The sequence below is a fragment of the Tamandua tetradactyla genome, chromosome X, assembly GCF_023851605.1.
Source record: "Tamandua tetradactyla isolate mTamTet1 chromosome X, mTamTet1.pri, whole genome shotgun sequence".
NCBI classification, from domain to species: Eukaryota; Metazoa; Chordata; class Mammalia; order Pilosa; family Myrmecophagidae; genus Tamandua; species Tamandua tetradactyla.
The window spans coordinates 123001994-123020931 of record NC_135353.1 but is presented as its reverse complement, the minus strand read 5'-3'; the positions used below and the strand labels follow the sequence as shown (position 1 = coordinate 123020931).

At 42.8% G+C, this 18938-nt stretch overlaps 1 protein-coding gene across 1 annotated transcript; it reads left to right on the top strand.

Moving 5' to 3' along the window:
* Nucleotides 1-314: 314 nt before the first annotated feature.
* USP11 (ubiquitin specific peptidase 11) lies at nt 315-18265 on the top strand. Its single transcript, XM_077145245.1, is given in 22 exon segments — nt 315-446; nt 448-602; nt 9564-9673; nt 9850-9980; nt 10275-10392; nt 10806-10951; nt 11097-11158; nt 11284-11383; nt 11812-11985; nt 12077-12235; nt 12420-12644; nt 12816-12899; nt 13008-13102; nt 14274-14480; nt 15174-15226; nt 15424-15669; nt 15762-15832; nt 16005-16117; nt 17042-17191; nt 17280-17395; nt 17581-17669; nt 17748-18265. Coding segments are annotated over 22 exon segments (2859 nt in total). The 5' UTR covers nt 315-329; the 3' UTR covers nt 17886-18265.
* Nucleotides 18266-18938: the final 673 nt, after the last annotated feature.

Here is an 18938-nt window from a genome sequence, read left to right as displayed (position 1 = left end):
GAAGGACGCTGCGATCAGGCGAACAAATGCGCCTCTCCTAGGGTTAGGGGCCCAGAGAAACCCCCGTAGGGCCGGGGCCAAAAAAACCCAGCATATCTGAAAGCCCATGCACACTCCCCAAAATATCCTTGCCCACCTTCGGACATATGCATCCGCTTCCACGCAATTTTTGCCCTGACAACATAACGTCATAGCCCCAAGAAGCAGTTCTGTCTTTCCTGGTCCCCAACTGGAGATTTTACCGTGCCCATTGGTGGCAATAATCACCACCTGCGGAGCGATGCCCACCCATTCCTAAGACGCCTCCAAGGATATAGCCTGTTCCTAAGATGGCCGTAGCCCCTTCGCAGTTTGGGGGGCTCTGCTTCCGTTTCCGGGACCAGAATCCGGAAATTGCTGTTGAGGGGCGTCTTCCAATCTCCAGTTGCGGTGGCCAGGAGAGGAGGGCAGACGGCCATGGCGGCGATCGCTGCGAATGCAGCGGAGGCGGCTGAAGACGTAGAGCCACAACTCGAGGTGGTGCCCGGCCTGGAAATGCAGAGGCGGCAAATTGAGAATAGCGAGAGTGGACGAGATCGTCCGCTGCGGACTGGCGAGAGCTGGTGAGGCTGGGATGCAAGCAGAGCCTTGCCTGAGGGGGTATTTGGGGCATTAGCGACGACGCAGGACGTGGCAGCTGAGGTCCAAGAAAAGACCCACACGGGGGCGGGGGAATTGCCCGTGGGACAGTGGACAAGGGGGCGGGGTGGTGCCTTTGAGTGCGTCTGGTAGAGAGGCGGGGCCGGTTTGGAGCCTGTCGCGGGACAAGAAGATAGGGTTTGTTGTGGTGAGGCTCGGGGGCGGGGCCCGAGAAGCCACAGCCGTGGAGGTATGACCTGCGTGGCGGAACTTGGAAACTGGGAATGAGACGGACGGGCTTTGAGATTTAAGGCTGAGAGGTGTGGTCGACGTGCCATAATGTAGCGTCTGGGAGCGGGGAAGGGCCTGTGATTTCACCGCGGTGCATGAGAAAAAGCAGAAGCTGCAGACATAAGGCCGAAGAGCGGAATCCGAGGAAAATGGCCTAGGGCCGGGGGAGGAGAGTGGGGGCTTGCATGATGGAGGAAAGTGGAGCCTGGGAATGGGGCAGGGCTGGTGACGTAAGGCTGAGGGGCGTGCTCTAAGGGAAAGACAGTGGAGGGGGAGGTGGTGCCAGTGAAATAGAAAATGGCGTCTGCGAAGAAGCTAAGTTTGTGACGCCGCAAGGTTTGTGATTTTGTCCGAGGCCCTTTTCCTGGAACAAGAGAAAGTACAGGTGATTGGTAAGGGACGGGGCCTTCATCTTAAAGCTGTTTTCTGTTTTAGTACTGTTGTGTTTTTATAATCAGAAAAAAATAGTTATTTTTTTAAGAATCTAATACGTATCTGACAAATCGACCCTTTGTACTGATTTCCTTGCTAACCAATGCTTCTTGAATTGCAGTGCTTCTGGATTCATTTTATTTCTCAACGAGTTACATCATGTTTTTTTAAATTTTGAAATATGTAACATAAGATTATATAAAACGTTTACGTAGCCCAAATTGATGGACAGTCTGTAAAGATAAATAGCTTGTACTCTTCAAAAATGTCAAGGTCGTGAAAGACAAAGGCTCTTCCAGATTAAAAGCGAAATATTTTAAATGCAACATATGATCCTGAACTGGATCCAGGAGCAGGAGAAAATTAATTATTTAAAAATTAGGTTTTTTTCTTTTACCATAAAGACAATGGGAAAATTGGTGAAATTTGTCTATGGTCTGTAGATTAGACATTAGTACCGTATCGGTGCTGATTTCTTGATTTTGATCATTGTACTGTGGTTATGAAAGAGAATATCTTGTTTTTAGGAAATAGATACTGAAATATTGAGGGGGTAAAGAACCTTCATGTAAGCAGCCTACTCTCACATGGCTGAAAAAATAACATGTATATGGAGAGACATTAATAAAGAAAATGAGTAAAATATTAAATTGGGGAAATCTGATCCAGAATTCTTTGTACTGTTTTTGCACCTTTTCTAAGTGTATTTCAAAGTGTTCTTTTTTAATTAGAAATTTTAAAGCTGACAAACCTTTATATATAGTTTAATGATTAATAAACAAAAAATTGTGACATCACCACCCAGGCTAAGATTAAACATGTTCCCTCTTAAGTCCTTCTGGACCTGAATAGTAAATATTTTAGGTTTTCAAGACCAAAAAATTAATGAAAAGGAGTCCTCCTGCTCTATGGGAAACTATTCTCCTGCATTTTGATTTCTTATTTTTCTTTAAGGTTTTACCACCACTCTGTTCATCCTTAAACAGTATTTGTTGTTTAAGCTTTCACGTTTTAAAACTTTATGTATGTGAAATCACAGTGTATGCAAACTGTTCTCATTACATCATATCAAGTGGTACATGTTAACCACATGACATCACACTGGTGATTTTAACCTTGATCACTTGGTTAACCAAGGATTTTAACTTTGATCACTTGATCACTTGCCAGTCTTCTCTACTGTAAAGTTACTATTTTATTTTTCCACACAGAGAAACTCTTTAAAATATATATCTTATATTGTGTTCATTCTTCAAAATGTTCTGATAGCTTTCTGTCTCATGCAGTGAAAATGCTAAAATTCTTACAGTGACTTGCAAGGCTTTGTGAGGCTGGGTCCTGCTTCCACACTGATTTCTTTTCACATGTCTCCTCTAATTATTTTCTGTCCTGGCCATTTTGGATTCTCGGCTGTTCAAGTATTTCAAGCATGCTCTCACCTTAGGGCCTCTGCAAATGAGGTTTGTTCACTTTAGACTAACTATACCAATGAAATATATGTCCCTATTCCTGGAGAGCAAAGTTGGAGTTCCCCAAGTTGAGAATACAAAACCATATTATTTTTTCCTATCTTTACACTACACTTCTCCAGCAAGGAAAAACCTCCATCCACCCTGAGAATAAATAGCAATTACCAGAACGTTTTTATAGCACAGTTAGAGATGTTCAAAAGGGCCTGGGGGCTTTGGTTCTGTCCCCATCCTACCGTTACAGCCTTGTCAGGATTGTGTGGGTAGGTGCTTTGAAATCATCCGGGTAGTACCCTTAAAATTGCCCCACCAACATGGTTCATTATCGAAGCCAGTTCCTCTCTACCCTGCTTTCATGGGTAATATCATGAAGTCTTACAGCATTTTTATAACTCTAGTTTTTTATGCTTATCTTTAGGCAATAGCAAAGCATCTCAAAGTTCTTTAATTTGTCATCCATTTTGTAGGGGTTGTGGCAGTGGTCAGAAAATCTCTGTTTATAAAGCACTTTTACATGGACTGGCCCCATCATATACCAAGCATCAATATTAATATTTGCACCTTCTGTCCAGCTGGCAGATTTGGGTGAGGGCACTTAACTAATTTAGCCATCTGAACTGATTTAATTTCAGAAAGAAGCTTATATTTTAAGGGTAAATCTAAGTCTGTGATAGTATAGTCCCCTTGACGATTTTTTGTTTTTCTTTTTGAATATGAACCATCGAAATACAATTAAATCACAGATAGCCAAAGGAAATCTTTAGGTCTCTGCCGGATATGGGTACTTTCTTAACAGAGGTGAGCATGGGTTTGGCCTTTACATAAAGGAAGGAGGGTGGCTGGGCTTAAAGCGTTACAACAATGGGTAGTGTTGTGTGAAAGGAAAGCAACAATGTTTCACAGGAAGTTAGGTGACTAGCCCAATAGTGTTGAGGGTTTTCTGTCAATAGAAGAGTCTGTGCAGCATGGGGGACAATTAAGTTTAATGGAGACCCTAGAATTAAACTTCAGCTATTGCTGGTATAGCTTTTAGGTAGACATAGTAGATATGCCTTGACTGCTGAATCTAATAAAAAACTGAAATAAGCAATAGGCCTCTGACAGTTTCCATGTAAATGAGTCAGTGTCCCTAGTGCTTGTTCAGACTTCCATGAACAAAAAGGGAAAAAGCATTTATGAATTTAGAATCTGTGGGTATTGGGGGGGGTTGGGTCTTTTCATAGACAGTCACTGTGGCTTAAAAATATGTACTATTTCATTACATATAATTAATCTAGGATGATAAACCTTTTTTGATTTGTCATTTTTAAATATTTTGATAAATGAAAGAGCTATTATAAAAATTTTAAATTAAAATTTGAAGAATTTTAGATAAACCTAATTATTCTTATTGTCCTTCCTTTTATAGGGTGAAGGACCACATCTTTGCATTATCTCCCAAAGATAGTTCAGGCAGAAAAGATTATATAACAGTGTCATTGTTCTGAATTTGGGGGGCTGTATTTGGAAAAGATAAAATTTTGGCCACATCATCGTGACGAGGGTGTGTTTCTGTGGCGTGAATGATGTGTGCTTGTCTGTGGTGTGTAAAGTGGCAGGGTCTGTGGGGGACAGTGCATAAAACAAAACAAAACCTAAATGTTTCCCTCTTCGGGTGACTTGTATCTGCCATTCCAAAATTTTTTATCCCTCCTTCCCCCTACCTCTTTGATCCTTTTAGAAACAAAAGTTTACATTTTAAAGAATCACATTTATGAGTCAAATTGCTTAGAAAACCAACCAAAATAATATTTTTCACCAGTTTATTTGGGATAGCCTTTTATATATCAAAAAATACCATTGCAGAACAGGTTTTTGTGTGAATGTGGCAGGGAGGTTTTGTATATATGTTTATGTAAATTTTTATGTCAAAGCCCCAGGTTTAGAGCAGTAACAGCTAGCATTCATTTAGCACTCATTATATGCTAAGTATTCCCATACTTTAGGATTTCTAGCAACATTTTACACTGGCAGATTTCAACACATTCCTAAATGTTTATCACTTTGCATTGTGTGTTAATTTCTCTTTTAAAAGATAGTCACTATGAGAAATTTATAAAGTCAGAATAAATCCTAGGTAGAAAGATGAAAAGTGGCAGTATGTACAAAGGTTCTATGCACTAGGATAATTTTTCAGAAATCTACAACCCCTAGATGGGTCCCTGGGGGAATTGAGTGCTGAAATGCAGAGGGGCCAGCCTCTCCAGAAGATCACCTAGTTCCATCCCCCAATTCCATATTATCAACATCCCCTTGCAACATGGAAAAGTTAGGATGGGTATAGCCCAAATACCCCTAAAGGGTGGGAGAAAGATTCAAGGGTGATGATGGAGTTATACAGAGAAGGTAGGGTTTAACAAATGAGTGTGATTGCTGAATCATTATATTGCTATTTCTTTTAGTCTCTAGTTAGTATCTTAGAACAGTTAGAAGTAAAAACCCAAAATTGTGGAATTGTAACCCATACCCAACTCTGAAATCTATTCTACAACTAATTTTGCAGTGTGCTTTGAAATGTATTGCTTTTTTGTATATATATTATTTTTCACAAAAAAATAAGTCCATTATGATAAATGCATAGCTGTATGATATTGTAAACCATTGATTGTACACTTTGGATGATTATATGGTAGGTGAGTATATAATATGTATCAATTAAAAAAAAAAAAACCTGGCAGTAGTTTCTCTCGAAAGAGGAAACCTTATGATTCTCTAGCATTTTAAATTCTTTTCAATTTTTGAGCAGATTTTTCAGATTTTAGGAAATCCATTTCTTTAGCTGAAGAATTTTGCCTCCATTTGTAATAACCTTTATTAATGCTTAATTAATAAAGGTTATTATTGCATGCTTAATGAATGGCTAAAGCCTTATAACATTAGCTGTAAATGATTTTTTGAGCCTAGTTTAACTGTGTTATCCCTCAGACTAATAAAAAGGAATTATCTTTTATTCTATAATTAAATCTTATGTTTCTACAGTTCTGTGTGTTTTTTGCTATGATTAACCCCCTTTTTTCTTTTTAATCAAATCTTTTAGTATCCTAAGAAGTCAGGTAATGATACCCAAAATTTGAACTTCACTGAATTATTTTGCTTCTAATTTATTTATTTAAAAAAATTGTATTATTGTGGCACCACATACAATACAAATTTTCCCATTTTAACCACTTTCATGTGTACAAGTCGGTGATATTAATTACATTCCCAGTGTTTTGCTGCCGTTATCACCATCCATTACCAAATTTTTTTCATCACCCCAAACAGAAGTTCTGTTACCATTAAGTAGTAACTGTCCATTCTCCCCTTCCCTGTCCCCTGGTAACCTGTAATCTACTTTCTCTTTGTCAGTTTTTTTATTCTAGTATTTCAAATATATCAAACCATAAAATATTTGTCCTTTTATGTCTAATTTATTTCACTCAACAATGATTTCATGATTTATCCGTGTTCTAGCATGTATGAAAATTCAATTCCCTTTTACAGCTGAATGATATTGTACATATATTTTCACATTTTGTTGATATTGATCCATTCATCTATTGATGGACACTTGGGTTGCTTCCGTCTTCTGGCTATTGTGACTAATGGCTCTGTGAACATCAGTGTGAAAATATCTGTTTGGGTACCTGCTTTCAGTTCTTTGAGTATACACCTAGAAGTGAGATTGCTGGGTCATGTGGTAGTTTCATGTTTAACTTTCTGAGGAACTAACAAACTGTTTTCCATAGCTACTGCACCATTTTACATTCTCAGCAACAATGTGTGACGGGTTCCATTTCTCTACATCCTGGCTAACACTTACTTTCCGCTTTTTTATTATAGCCATTCTAGTGGGTATGAGGTGGTATCTGTGGTTTTGATGTGTGTTTCCCTAATGGCTAATGATGAACATCTTTTCTTGTGCTTCTTGACCATTTGTATATCATCTTTGGAGAAAGTCTAAGTCATTTGCCCGTTGTTTTTTTCTTAATATTTTTACTGTACACAACAAACATTCTTGACATACAAACATTCTATACATGGTGTACAATCAGTGGCTCACTATATTATCACATAGTTGTGTATTCATCACCATGATCATTTTTTGAACATTTGCATCTCTCCAGCAAAATAAATAAAAAAGAAAAATCTCATATATGCCATACCCCTTACTCCTCCTCTCATTGACCATTAGTATTTCAGTCTACTCAGTTTATTTTAACCATTGTTCTTCCTATTATTCACTTATTTTTTCTCCATGTTTTTATTCATCCATCCATACTGTAGATAAAAGCATCAGACTCATGGTTTTCACAATCACACAGTCACATTGCAAAAGCTATCTCATTATACAATCATCTTTAAGAAACATGGCTACTCGAATACAGCTCTACAGTTTCAGGTACTTCCCTCTAGTTACATTAATACACCATGAACTAAAAAGGTGTTATCTATACAATGCGTAATAACCTCCAGGATAACCTCTCAATTCTGTTTGAAATCTCTCAGCTACTGATGGTTTATTTTTCTCATTTCTCTCTTCCCCTTTTTGGTCCAGAAGGTTTTCCCTTGATGGCAAGTCCCAGCTCATCCCAGGATTTCTGTCCTATATTGCTAGGGAGGTTTACAACCTTGGGAGTCATGTCACATGTAGAGGGGGAAGGGCAGTGAGTTCACTTGCCATGTCAGCTTAGAGACCTTTGCCCGTTTTTTTGTTTTGTTTTGTTTTTTCATCACATAGTTGTTTATTCATCATCATGATCATTTCTTAGAACATTTGCATCAATTCAGAAAAAGAAAACAGGAAAAATTCATACATACCATACCCCTTATCCCTCCCTTTCATTGATTACTAGCACTTCAATCTACTAAATTTATTTTAACTTTTGTTCCCCGTATTACTTATTTATTTTTAATCCATATGTTTTACTCATCTGTCCATAAGGTAGATAAAAGAAGCATCAGACAAGGTTTTCACAATCACACAGTCACATTGCGAAAGCTGTATCATTATACAGTCATCTTCAAGAAACATGGTTACTGGAACGCAGCTCCACATTTTCAGGCAGTTCCCGCCAGCCTCTCCATTACATCTTCAATAACAAGGTGATATCTACTTAATGCATAAGAATAACCTCTAGGATAACCTCTCGACTCTGTGTGGAATCTGTCAGCCATTGACACTTTATTTTGTTTCATTTCTCTCTTCCCCCTTTTGGTCGAGAAGGTTTTCTCAATCCCTTGGTGCTGAGTCCCAGCTCATTCTAGGATTTCTGTCCCACGTTGCCAGAAAGGTCCACACCCCTGGGAGTCATGTCCCATGTAGAGAAGGGGAGCACATTGAGTTTGCTTGTTATATTGGCTGAGAGAGAGAGGCCACATCTGAGCAACAAAAGAGGTTCTTTTGGGGGTGACCCTTAGGCTTAATTTTAAGTACTTTGCCCATTTTTTTTTTGTTTGCATTCTACATATATAATCAGTAATTCACAATACCATTACATAGTTGCGTATTCATCATCATCATTTCTTGGAACATTTGCATGTATTCAGAAAAAGAAATAAAAAGAAAACAAAAAAAATTCATATATACCATACCCCTTACCCCTCCCTTTCATTGATCACTAGCATTTCCATCTAAATTTATTTTAACATTTGTTCCCCCTATTATTTATTTATTTTTATGCTATTTTTTATTAATTAAAAAAATTAACTACAAACAAAACATTAAGATATCATTCCATTCTACATATATAATCAGTAATTCTTAATATCACGTAATGCATATTCATCATTTCTTAGAACATTTGCATCTATTTAGAAAAAGAAATAAAAAGACAACAGAAAAAGAAATAAAACAATAACAGAGAAAAAAAAAGATTATACATACCATACCCCTTAACCCTCGCTTTCATTTACCACTAGCATTTCAAACTAAATTTATTTTAACATTTGTTCCCCCTATTATTTATTTTTATTCCATATGTTCTATTCTTCTGTCGATATGGTAGATAAAAGGAGCATCAGACACAGGTTTTCACATTCACAGAGTCACATTGTTAAAGCTATACCATTGTTCAATCATCATCAAGAAACATGGCTACTGGAACACAGCTCTACATTTTCAGGCAGTTCCCTCCAGCTTCTCCACTACATCTTGAACAACAAGGTGATATCTACTTAATGCATAAGAATAACCTCCATGATAACCTCTCTACTCTGTTTGGAATCTCTCAGCCATTGACACTTTATTTTGTCTCATTTCACTTTTCCCCCTTTTGGTCAAGAAGGTTTTCTTAATCCCTTGATGCTGAGTCTCAGCTCATTCTAGGATTTCTGTCCCACGTTGCCAGGAAGGTCCACACCCCTGGGAGTCATGTCCCATGTAGACTGGGAGGGTGGTGAGTTTGCTTGTTGTGTTGGCTGGAGAGAGAGACTTTGCCATTTTTTAATTGGGTTGTTTCTCTTGTTGGTGAGTTGTAGGATTTCTTTATGTATTCTAGACATTAAGCCCTTATCAGACATGTGTTTTCCAAATATATTCTCCCATTCTGTAGGTTGTCTTTTCACCTTTTTTGATAATGCCCTTTGACTAATTTATTTTTATATGGTGCTAAAACTTTTCATCTTGAATTATAATGTGTTGTTACTTTTAGTCTAATATAACTAGCACAACCAGGGGGAGTTACACAACTAGCCTCGATAACCAGGGGCCCCTGTTACATGTCTGGGCCCCAGGTTCCTTGTGGAGCAGCACTGGTATAAGCAGTGGGAAGCGTATGTTCAGGGAGAGGACCAGGACTCCAGCACCTTCCCCGGCTGCATCAACAATTCCCAACTTTTTGAAGGTAACAGGCCTCTGCCTCTCCCTCCCCACCGCAACCTAGCCCTGGGGTTCTTGTCCCCTTTATCCATACAAATGATCACAAGCCCATCGTTTGTATTAGGCCATTGGTGGGATGCCCAGACTTATTCATCAGTTTTCTTCCTTGATTCTTCCTATGTACTCACCACACCCCTACAGACCAGGTAAGCTGGCGCCTCAAGAAAGGTCTGGTGGAAGGGGAGGACTATGTCCTACTCCCAGCGGATGCTTGGCGTTACCTGGTCAGCTGGTATGGCCTGGAGCATGGTCAGCCACCCATTGAACGCAAGGTAAAGTAGATGGGGAGGTTTCTGGAGAGGGTAGATTCTGTGGGAGGTGGGGAAGGAGGAAGGCTATATAGATACACTTGTGCCTGCATCTGTCTCCCCTCACAAGGAATGTTTGTGTGTCCACTGTATGTGTTCACCCGAGCATGTTCCTGTTACAAATCATATATGTGTCTTTGTACACTTATCTCTGTATGCCTGTGTTTATGTTCCTCTACCCTCAAAGATCATTGTACTTGTGTCTGTGTATGTATACTGTGTGACACAAACTGTGTATGCACCCCTCTACCCTTAAAGGTCGTGCAGCTGCACAATACCCAGAAGGTCGAAGTTTATCCAGTAGAGCTGCTCCTTGTCCGGCACAGTGATATGAGCACATCTCACACTGTGCAGTTCAGCCACACAGATTCTATTGGTGAGTCTAAGAGTCACAGTATGAGTTGGCATTCCCACCCATAGGCCACAGCTCGGTGACCTAAGAATACATTGGTTGGGCTATGGCAGACAGGATGGCATCAGTCAGACTTTGATGAATCAAGAAGGTATTGGTCACAGTTGGGCAGAGGCACTGAGGGGTCCCCTACAGTCCTAAGAGCATATGAGCTCCATTCCAGTGGCTTAGATGGTTTAGCAGAGGATACTTGCTGGGAGTCTCAGGTCCTCAGTATGGATCAATCAGTTGGAGATTGATCAGGAACAAAATTCCCTGAAATAGGTGTTGACCAAGTATGTGAAGTGAGTGGGGATAATTTAGAAATTTGATGCCTAGATGAGTTGATTATTCTGGGTCCCAGAAAGACCTTGAATGTGCTTTATCACACTTCACAGACCAGGTGTTGCGCACAGCTCGGAAACAGTTTCTGTTAAACCCCCAAGAAGAGGCACGACTGTGGATCAAGAATTCAGAAGGCTCATTTGAGCGGTTTTGCAACACACGCGTCACAGTGCTTGACGCCAAAGTCAAGACTGGGCAGGTAGGGGAGGGAAGGGCTTCTGCTCAGGTGGACTGGTAGATAGATTCATCTGGCAGTGCTTGGGTTGGGGGAGGTAAGGTCTGTGTGCCCATAAAGTTTGCCCATTAATGTCCTCCCATTTCTTTTTGCTCTTCCTCCAAATCAGGTGGTGGTCATGGAGACCCGAAACAAAGATGGCACTTGGCCCAGCGCACAGCTGCATGTTGTGTGAGCCCTTGGGGTGTCTGGTCCAGAGTGGGTTCCTACAATAGGCAGAAGGACCGAGCCCATAGAACACATTTCATCCACATGTATTAGGCGCTCAGCTGATAGAGTTTCTTATCTAACCCTAGGAAGAACATGGCAGAGGAGGATGAGGACTTCCAGGGCCAGCCAGGCATCTGCGGTCTCACCAATCTGGGCAACACATGCTTCATGAACTCGGCCCTGCAGGTTGGGCTATTAGGCCTATGTCTGACATCTGGGGTGGGCTTTAAGAGCTTGGTATTGGTGACAGATCTAGGGGACCAGGGAGGGCTACAGGACAAGGGGTCAGATTGGAAGCTAGGGTCCCAGAAGTCTGAATTAACATGCCTACTTTAGTTCCTGAAACATCAGCTCCTCCTGAAATATCAGTTCCTTTTTCCTCTGCCTGTCTACTCTCTCTTTTATTCTCTCCTTTGCCACCATGTTCTTCCTTCTCTTGAAAAACTAATCTATTTTCTCCCTCACTCCCCTGCACCCTTCTCTCCCCCATTCTCCTGCACCTTTTCTCTCCCCCCTCCTTTTCCTCCCTTTTCACTTTCTTTTCTCTGTTCCCACTTTGGCCACCTTCTCTTTCCTTTTCTCTGCCTCATTCACCTGGTACCTGCCTCCTACAGTGCCTCAGCAATGTGCCACAGCTCACTGAGTATTTCCTCAATAATCACTACCTGGAGGAGCTCAACTTTTGCAACCCACTGGGCATGAAGGGAGAGATCGCAGAGGCCTATGCTGACCTGGTGAAACAGGCCTGGTCTGGCCACCACCGCTCCATCGTGCCCTATGTATTCAAGGTGTGGTTCAACCCTGGGACCCTGCACCTCCACACATACACACCCCCCCCTCTTCGAACTGCCTCTCATTCTGATGGCCCTTCCCTTCTAGACCAAGGTTGGCCACTTTGCATCCCAGTTTCTGGGCTACCAGCAGCATGACTCACAGGAGCTGCTGTCGTTCCTCCTGGATGGGCTGCATGAGGACCTCAATCGGATCAAGAAGAAAGAATATGTGGAGCTGTGTGATGCTGCTGGGCGGCCAGATCAGGTAGGCTGCTCTGTGATTCTCTCCAGAGCATCTATCTTGGAGAGCCCACATTAAAAAAGCCACTAATGTTTCTGCTTCAAAGAATCTCTGGCCTCCCTGGGATTAACCCCGTATGCATCTACCCCAAACCCTGGTTTTCCCCTGCCCCTGACAAGCCCTCCTTCCATGGTGATAATATCAATAGGAGGTCGCTCAGGAAGCCTGGCAGAACCACAAACGGCGGAACAATTCTGTGATTGTGGACACTTTCCATGGACTCTTCAAGTCCACACTGGTGTGCCCTGATTGTGGCAACGTGTCTGTGACTTTCGACCCCTTCTGCTACCTCAGTGTCCCACTGCCTGTTAGCCACAAAAGGGTCATGGAAGTCTTCTTTGTCTCCATGGATCCTCGCCGCAAGCCAGAGCAGGTATTGGGGGGGATTGGGGACATGAAAACATAACAAAAGACGTGTAGTCAGAGTTTATTTCATTACTCTGCCACACTTCTAGGTTTCCTGCATGAACCCACCAAATGTACCTTCTGATCTTCTGTTGCTTATTTTTCTCCTGATCTTTTGTGGATACTGTTTCTCTCTCAGCATCGGCTCGTCGTCCCCAAGAAGGGCAAAATCTCGGATCTGTGTGTGGCTCTGTCTAAACACACAGGTGTTGCACCAGACAGGGTGAGGATCTGCAGATGGAGCAAGAGTGGGATTCAGGGAAAGGGAAGCAGAAGGGGATAGGGAGACCTTACAGACTGACCCTGGGCTCTTTCTGCATCCCATTCTCAGATGATGGTGGCTGATGTCTTCAGTCACCGTTTCTATAAGATCTACCAGCTAGAGGAGTCACTGAGCAGCATCTTGGACCGAGATGATACCTTCATGTGAGTGAGGGGAGCAGGGGAAGATGGTGTTTTCTTAGGAACCTCCTTGGCTTTCCATTAACCATCTTTTCTCTCCTCTTCCTTGTTCACTGGGTACTTGCCCTGTGCAGTGCTTCAACTATATGCCTTAAGGCCATCAATGAAATGGGTTCAGAGTGACAGATCTTTACACAAGGTGTATTTGAGGATTTTCTTCCTTATTACTTGAGGGAGGCTACCATTTTTTATTTATTTTATTCAGCACTTATTCCTGTGTACCAGGTGGTGATCTGAACTCCTTACTCATACTTGAATCCTCAAAAACAAAAATTGTTTTTTGAAATACGGAACACTAAGAATCTTTCTGAGCAGAAGAGCATTCAGAAAATTTTAAATCTTTGGGTAACTGAAAACTAAAATAGAAGGTGTTTTGTAATTAGAAGACTTCTTTAAAAATCAAGAAGTGTTTTCCAAAAAGAAAATTATTGTGAAAAAAATTTAAATCCCTTTGTCAATGAAAATTATTGTTAACCCCATTAGCACTCTAATAATGCCAAAGTACTTTTTTAAAAAATATTTTTGTTGAGAAATCTCCACACACATACAGTCTATACATGGTGTACAATCCATGGCTTCCAATATCATCACATAGTTGTGTATTCATCACCATGATCATTTTTAGAACGTTTGTATCACTCCAGAAAAATAAATAAAAAAAAGAAAAAATTTGTATATCCCATACCCTTTACCCCTCCCTCTCATTGACCACTAATATTTCCATCTACCCAGTTTATTTTACCCCTTATTACCTCTATTATTTATTTATTTATTACCTATATTTTTTTACTCATCTGTCCATGCTCTGGATAAAAGGAGCATCAAACACAAGGTTTTCACAATCACACAGTCACATTGTAAAAGTAATATCTTTATGCAGTCGTCTTCAACAATCAAGGCCACTGCAGCACAGCTCAACAGTTTCAGGTAGCCAAAGTACTTTTAATATCACAGAACAAAGTGCTGTATAAATCAACTAACGCTTTGTAAAGCACAAAATATTTGGTGACTTCAGATCCTTTTAAAAACATTTTCAGGCTATGAGTGGTGAGTGGGCGGAGCTACTGGAACAAGGTCAAGGGAGTCTTTCTTGGGATGTACTGATCAGGTATGGTCTCATGTCCACCCCCCACAGATATGAAGTGTCAAATAGGGCTGGGACCAGCGAGGGCAAGAGAGAGGACGTTGTGCTTCCTGTCTACCTGCGGGAGCGTACCCCAGCCCGGGACTACAACAACTCCTACTATGGCCTGATGCTCTTTGGGCACCCACTCCTAGTGTCAGTCCCCCGGGACCGGCTCACCTGGGATGCCTTGTATCACATCCTGCTGTACCGGCTCTCGTGAGTGTGCCCTTCCTGGCGGGAGGGAAAAGATGGGGTCTGAACTCAGATCTGGGTGCCTAGCTGCTTATTTGATTCCTCCCTTCCAGCATCCAAAAGACAGCTCAAACTTAACATGACCATAGAGAAACTTGTAGGTCTATTTTCCTCTATAGAGCTCTGGCTCTACCAGTGCCTTTCTAAGGTGCTAGGGATACAGAAGTGAACAAAACAGGCAAAATACAGACAACTTCATCTTGTGTTTAATTATCTCAAAGAGGCAGTACATTTGCATTTTTTACCCAATAGACTTGTGTTTTTATCAGTAGATTTTCATCAGCCTTAAAATCCAGAGTCCTTACCATGGCAGACAAAGCAATACAATAACTGACTTGACTTTTCTCTCATTCTATACTCTAAAAAGCCCACAGCTCAGAGGCCTTCAGCTTCTTGTATCTGTTTACTAGTGATTTATCATAGATCCATACTTGTGGCACGGCCCACAAAACCCTACATTATCAGCCCAGTACTGACATCCTCAACCCCTTTATGTATTTATATGTCACCTCCTCAGACCTTCAAGTTTCCTAAGTAACAACTGTTTATGTGTGGGTTTACCAATGACTTCCCATCATAATTAAACTGAAGTCTCGGGCTCTGCCCTTCACTGTACTTGTGCCCCTATCTGGAGAGTTTCTTCTGCTCTGCCTGCAGACGCTATGTGACCAGGCCCACCTCAGATGATGAGGATGATGGGGATGAGAAAGGTGAGGAAGAGGAGGGAGAGAGAATCAACAAGGATAAGGTCCTGTACAAGGGGCCCCATGGCCTGGGTGAGGGGCTGAGGGTGAGGACTGGGAATTCTCGGGTAGGTCTGACCAATACATGGTTAGTCTGAATGTGCATTGCACTCGGCCCCCTTGGGTTCACACCATCCCGTCTCTGACATCCTCCCCTGTTTTAGGAAACGTGGAGGAAAAAGACAACATCTCCAAGCCTGTAAATGTGGCTGGGGGCAGTTCCCAAGACCTTGGACCGGAGCAGGCTGGGCCCAGCTCTGGGGTCCAGGGTGGGAATCGCCCCCCCTCAGACAACTCACCTGGCCCATCTCGCTGGCCCCAGAGGTCACGGCGCAAGCAGCTATTCACCCTGCAGACAGTGAATTCCAATGGGACCAGTGACCGCACAACCTACAATGAAGATGGCCATGGTGTCTCCTTCAGCTGTGAGGCAGGGTTGGGGAGGTGGGTTAGGGGTTTTCTTGGCAGCAGGGCGCGTTGACCACCTACCCCTCGCCCTCAGCTCAGCCATACATTGCTATCGACTGGGAGCCAGAGATGAAGAAGCGTTACTATAATGAGGTGGAGGCTGAGGTAAACAAGATTCCAGGGATGAGGGGAGGGGAGCACTTTCAGCTTGCACCCTCTCAAGTCTCCTAGGGTTTCAAAGTTCATGCTCTTAACCACTCAGCCTGGGTCTTCTGTCCCCCGTACTCTATTTATCCAACTGTTCCTCATATCTGGCCGTTAATTCACCTAACTCTAGGGCTACGTGAAGCATGACTGCGTAGGGTATATGCTGAAGAAGGCTCCGGTGCGGCTGCAGGAGTGCATTGAGCTCTTTACCACTGTTGAGACCCTGGAGAAGGAAAACCCCTGGTGAGGGGCTAGAATGGGGGCTTGGGGTGGTGTTTAGGTGGGTGGGCCTACATGGCCAGGCACATGTTACCTCTCTAAATACACTTCCTCCTTCTCTCTGTCTTGCTCAAACCTCTTTTGCCACGGTAGCCACCAATCCCCCAAACATAATACCACTTCATGGCCTTTGCCTGGACTGTTTCTTTTGTAGGAATGTTCTTCTCCAGCTATCTATAGGACTTCATTCCTTTACTTTGCTTAGGTTTCTGATCAAATGTCACTTTATTAGAGAGACCTCCTCTTACTACCATGCCGAAAGTCACCCCTTTCCACTCATCATCTCTCTTCATTTCCTTAAGTATTGCTTTCTTTGTAGCTCAGTACCACTTCATGTCATGTGATATAACCCCATTTGCCGTATTGTCTGTCTTCCTCATGAGAGAGCAAACCCCTTGAAAGTAGAGACTTAAGTTCACTGTATGTCTATGCTTGTTGGTTATAATAGTGTTGGTTGTACAGCAGATATTTAGTAGATACTTGCAGAGTAAACAAATAAAACAGAGAGAATCAGAGATACAGCTAGTCTCAAAAAATAAGGGCAGGAGCAGTGCAACGGTGGCTCAGTGGTAAGAATTCTCACCTGCTGAGCTGGAGATCTGGGTTCGATTCCCAGAACCTGCCCATGCCAAAAATAAGTAAATAAAAACAAGAGTAGCATTTCCATGGACCAGAAGTCAAACAAAAATACAAAATAGTACATACACAAAAGGCAATGAAATACTTCGTGCATGAATGAAGAAGATAAGAGAGCAAACAACAGGCAGGCTAAAGGGTAAGGCCAGCATCTGTGTGGACCAGACGTGGAATATGATGGCTAAATAATACAAAGGCCATGTGGTAGGTGCTCCAAAAACACCAATTTACTGACTTAGGCTCCCTCTGTAGGTACTGCCCCACCTGCAAGCAGCACCAGCTGGCCACCAAGAAACTGGACCTATGGATGTTGCCGGAGACCCTCATTATCCATCTGAAGCGCTTTTCCTATACCAAGTTCTCCCGCGAGAAGCTGGATACCCTTGTGGAGTTCCCTATCCGGTCTGGGGCCAAGGGGAGGATGGCTAAGTGGAAGGAAGGGGTAGCTGGGAGAAGGGGGCAACAGTATTGATCTTCTTTCTGCCCACAGAGACCTGGACTTCTCCGAGTTTGTCATCAAACCGCAGAATGAATCAAATCCGGAGCTGTACAAATATGATCTCATTGCAGTTTCAAACCATTATGGTGGCCTGCGGGATGGACACTGTATGTGCAGCGTGTGGACAAGAGGGAGGCCCTGGGGGGTGTGGACTTGTGGGTATAAGGATATCCCCAGTGGTGACTAGACTTGAACTGGTGGTGAAGTTATCCGTGTGGGAGGAGCAAGAGAATGATATGGGTGTCTCTTAGTGGCAGGAAGGTGAGTGGAGACTGTTTCCCCTCCCTTACAGATACAACATTTGCCTGCAACAAGGACAGTGGCCAATGGCACTACTTTGATGACAGCAGCGTTTCTCCTGTGGCTGAGAGCCAGATTGAGGTGTGACTTCCATCTTCCCTTCTCCTCACCCACCCCCCACTCCCCCAATCCACACTGATTCCTGTCCTCTTCCTGTAGTCCAAGGCAGCCTATGTCCTCTTCTACCAACGCCAGGATGTGGCGCGACGCTTGCAAACCCAACCCGGCTTACCTGGCCCCCCAGCATCCCCTGCCTGTGGTTCCCCACCCAGCTCTGAGTCCATGGATGTGAATTGAAGGACCCTGGGTCCTGCCACACAGAAGGAAGCCTTCTCTACTTACTTCCTCCCTGTGTCCACCACCTATTCTCTTATCCATGTTAGGTGTTCCCTACCAGGCATTCCAAGCTTAATTGTGGCCACTGCTGTCTTGTGCCCCTACATTGCTTTCCCCTACGGGAAAAAGAGGTCCTGTCTCCTCCCCAGGCAGAATGTTCCCTGCCTGTGTTCCCCCCTTAGAACAGTAGTAGCCCTCCTATGTTAATTTATGGTTGTCCCTTTTTTCCTCAACCTGGGGTGTCTTGAGGGAGTGGAGGTTCATCTGAACCCAGAGTGTATTTTCTTATTGAGACCCTGTATCCTCTGCTGTATATATATAAAGTTCCAGTGTGTTCCTCACTTGGCAGTGTGGGGGTTTTTTTCATGCACTTACTAAGCAACAGCTATACACCTGACTATGTTCTATGTGCTTTTTGAATGCCAGTTGTGTGATGCGTGCTGTTCTGAGTGTTTATTGAACATCAACTATTGCCAGGTGCTATTCTAAGTGCTTTTTTCTGAATGCTTTTTAAAGCACTGTGTGCCAGACACCATTCCAAGCACCAATTATATGCCTAGTTTTTCCAAAACATTTTACAAATACTGACTCATAATTCTCACAACAATTTCATGAGGGAATTATCATCTTCAATTTCAGATGGGGAAACTGAGATACAGAGGTCAGTATAACTGATTACACTGGAGTTGGTTCCTGGAAAGGGCATCTGACCTATCTGAACCCAGGACTGCAAATCTTTCTGTAGACATGACCTGCTTTAGAGTTCACGTGGAGAGGGTACACCTGGAGCAGATAGGAATCCAAATGCATGGTGTAGAGACATAAAGACACTAGCCAGACCACTTTACAGGTCCCCAGTAGTGTTGTCTGAGGAGAGTTCTTACAGATATGGTGTACCTTGCCATTCCTGGCCACCTGACAGAAAAGATGTGCTGTGTCTATGTTGCCTCTAGACCTCCCTTCCTTCCTACCAAGTCCTCAGCTCTCCTCACCAGGCAGGGTCCCTTCACTTCA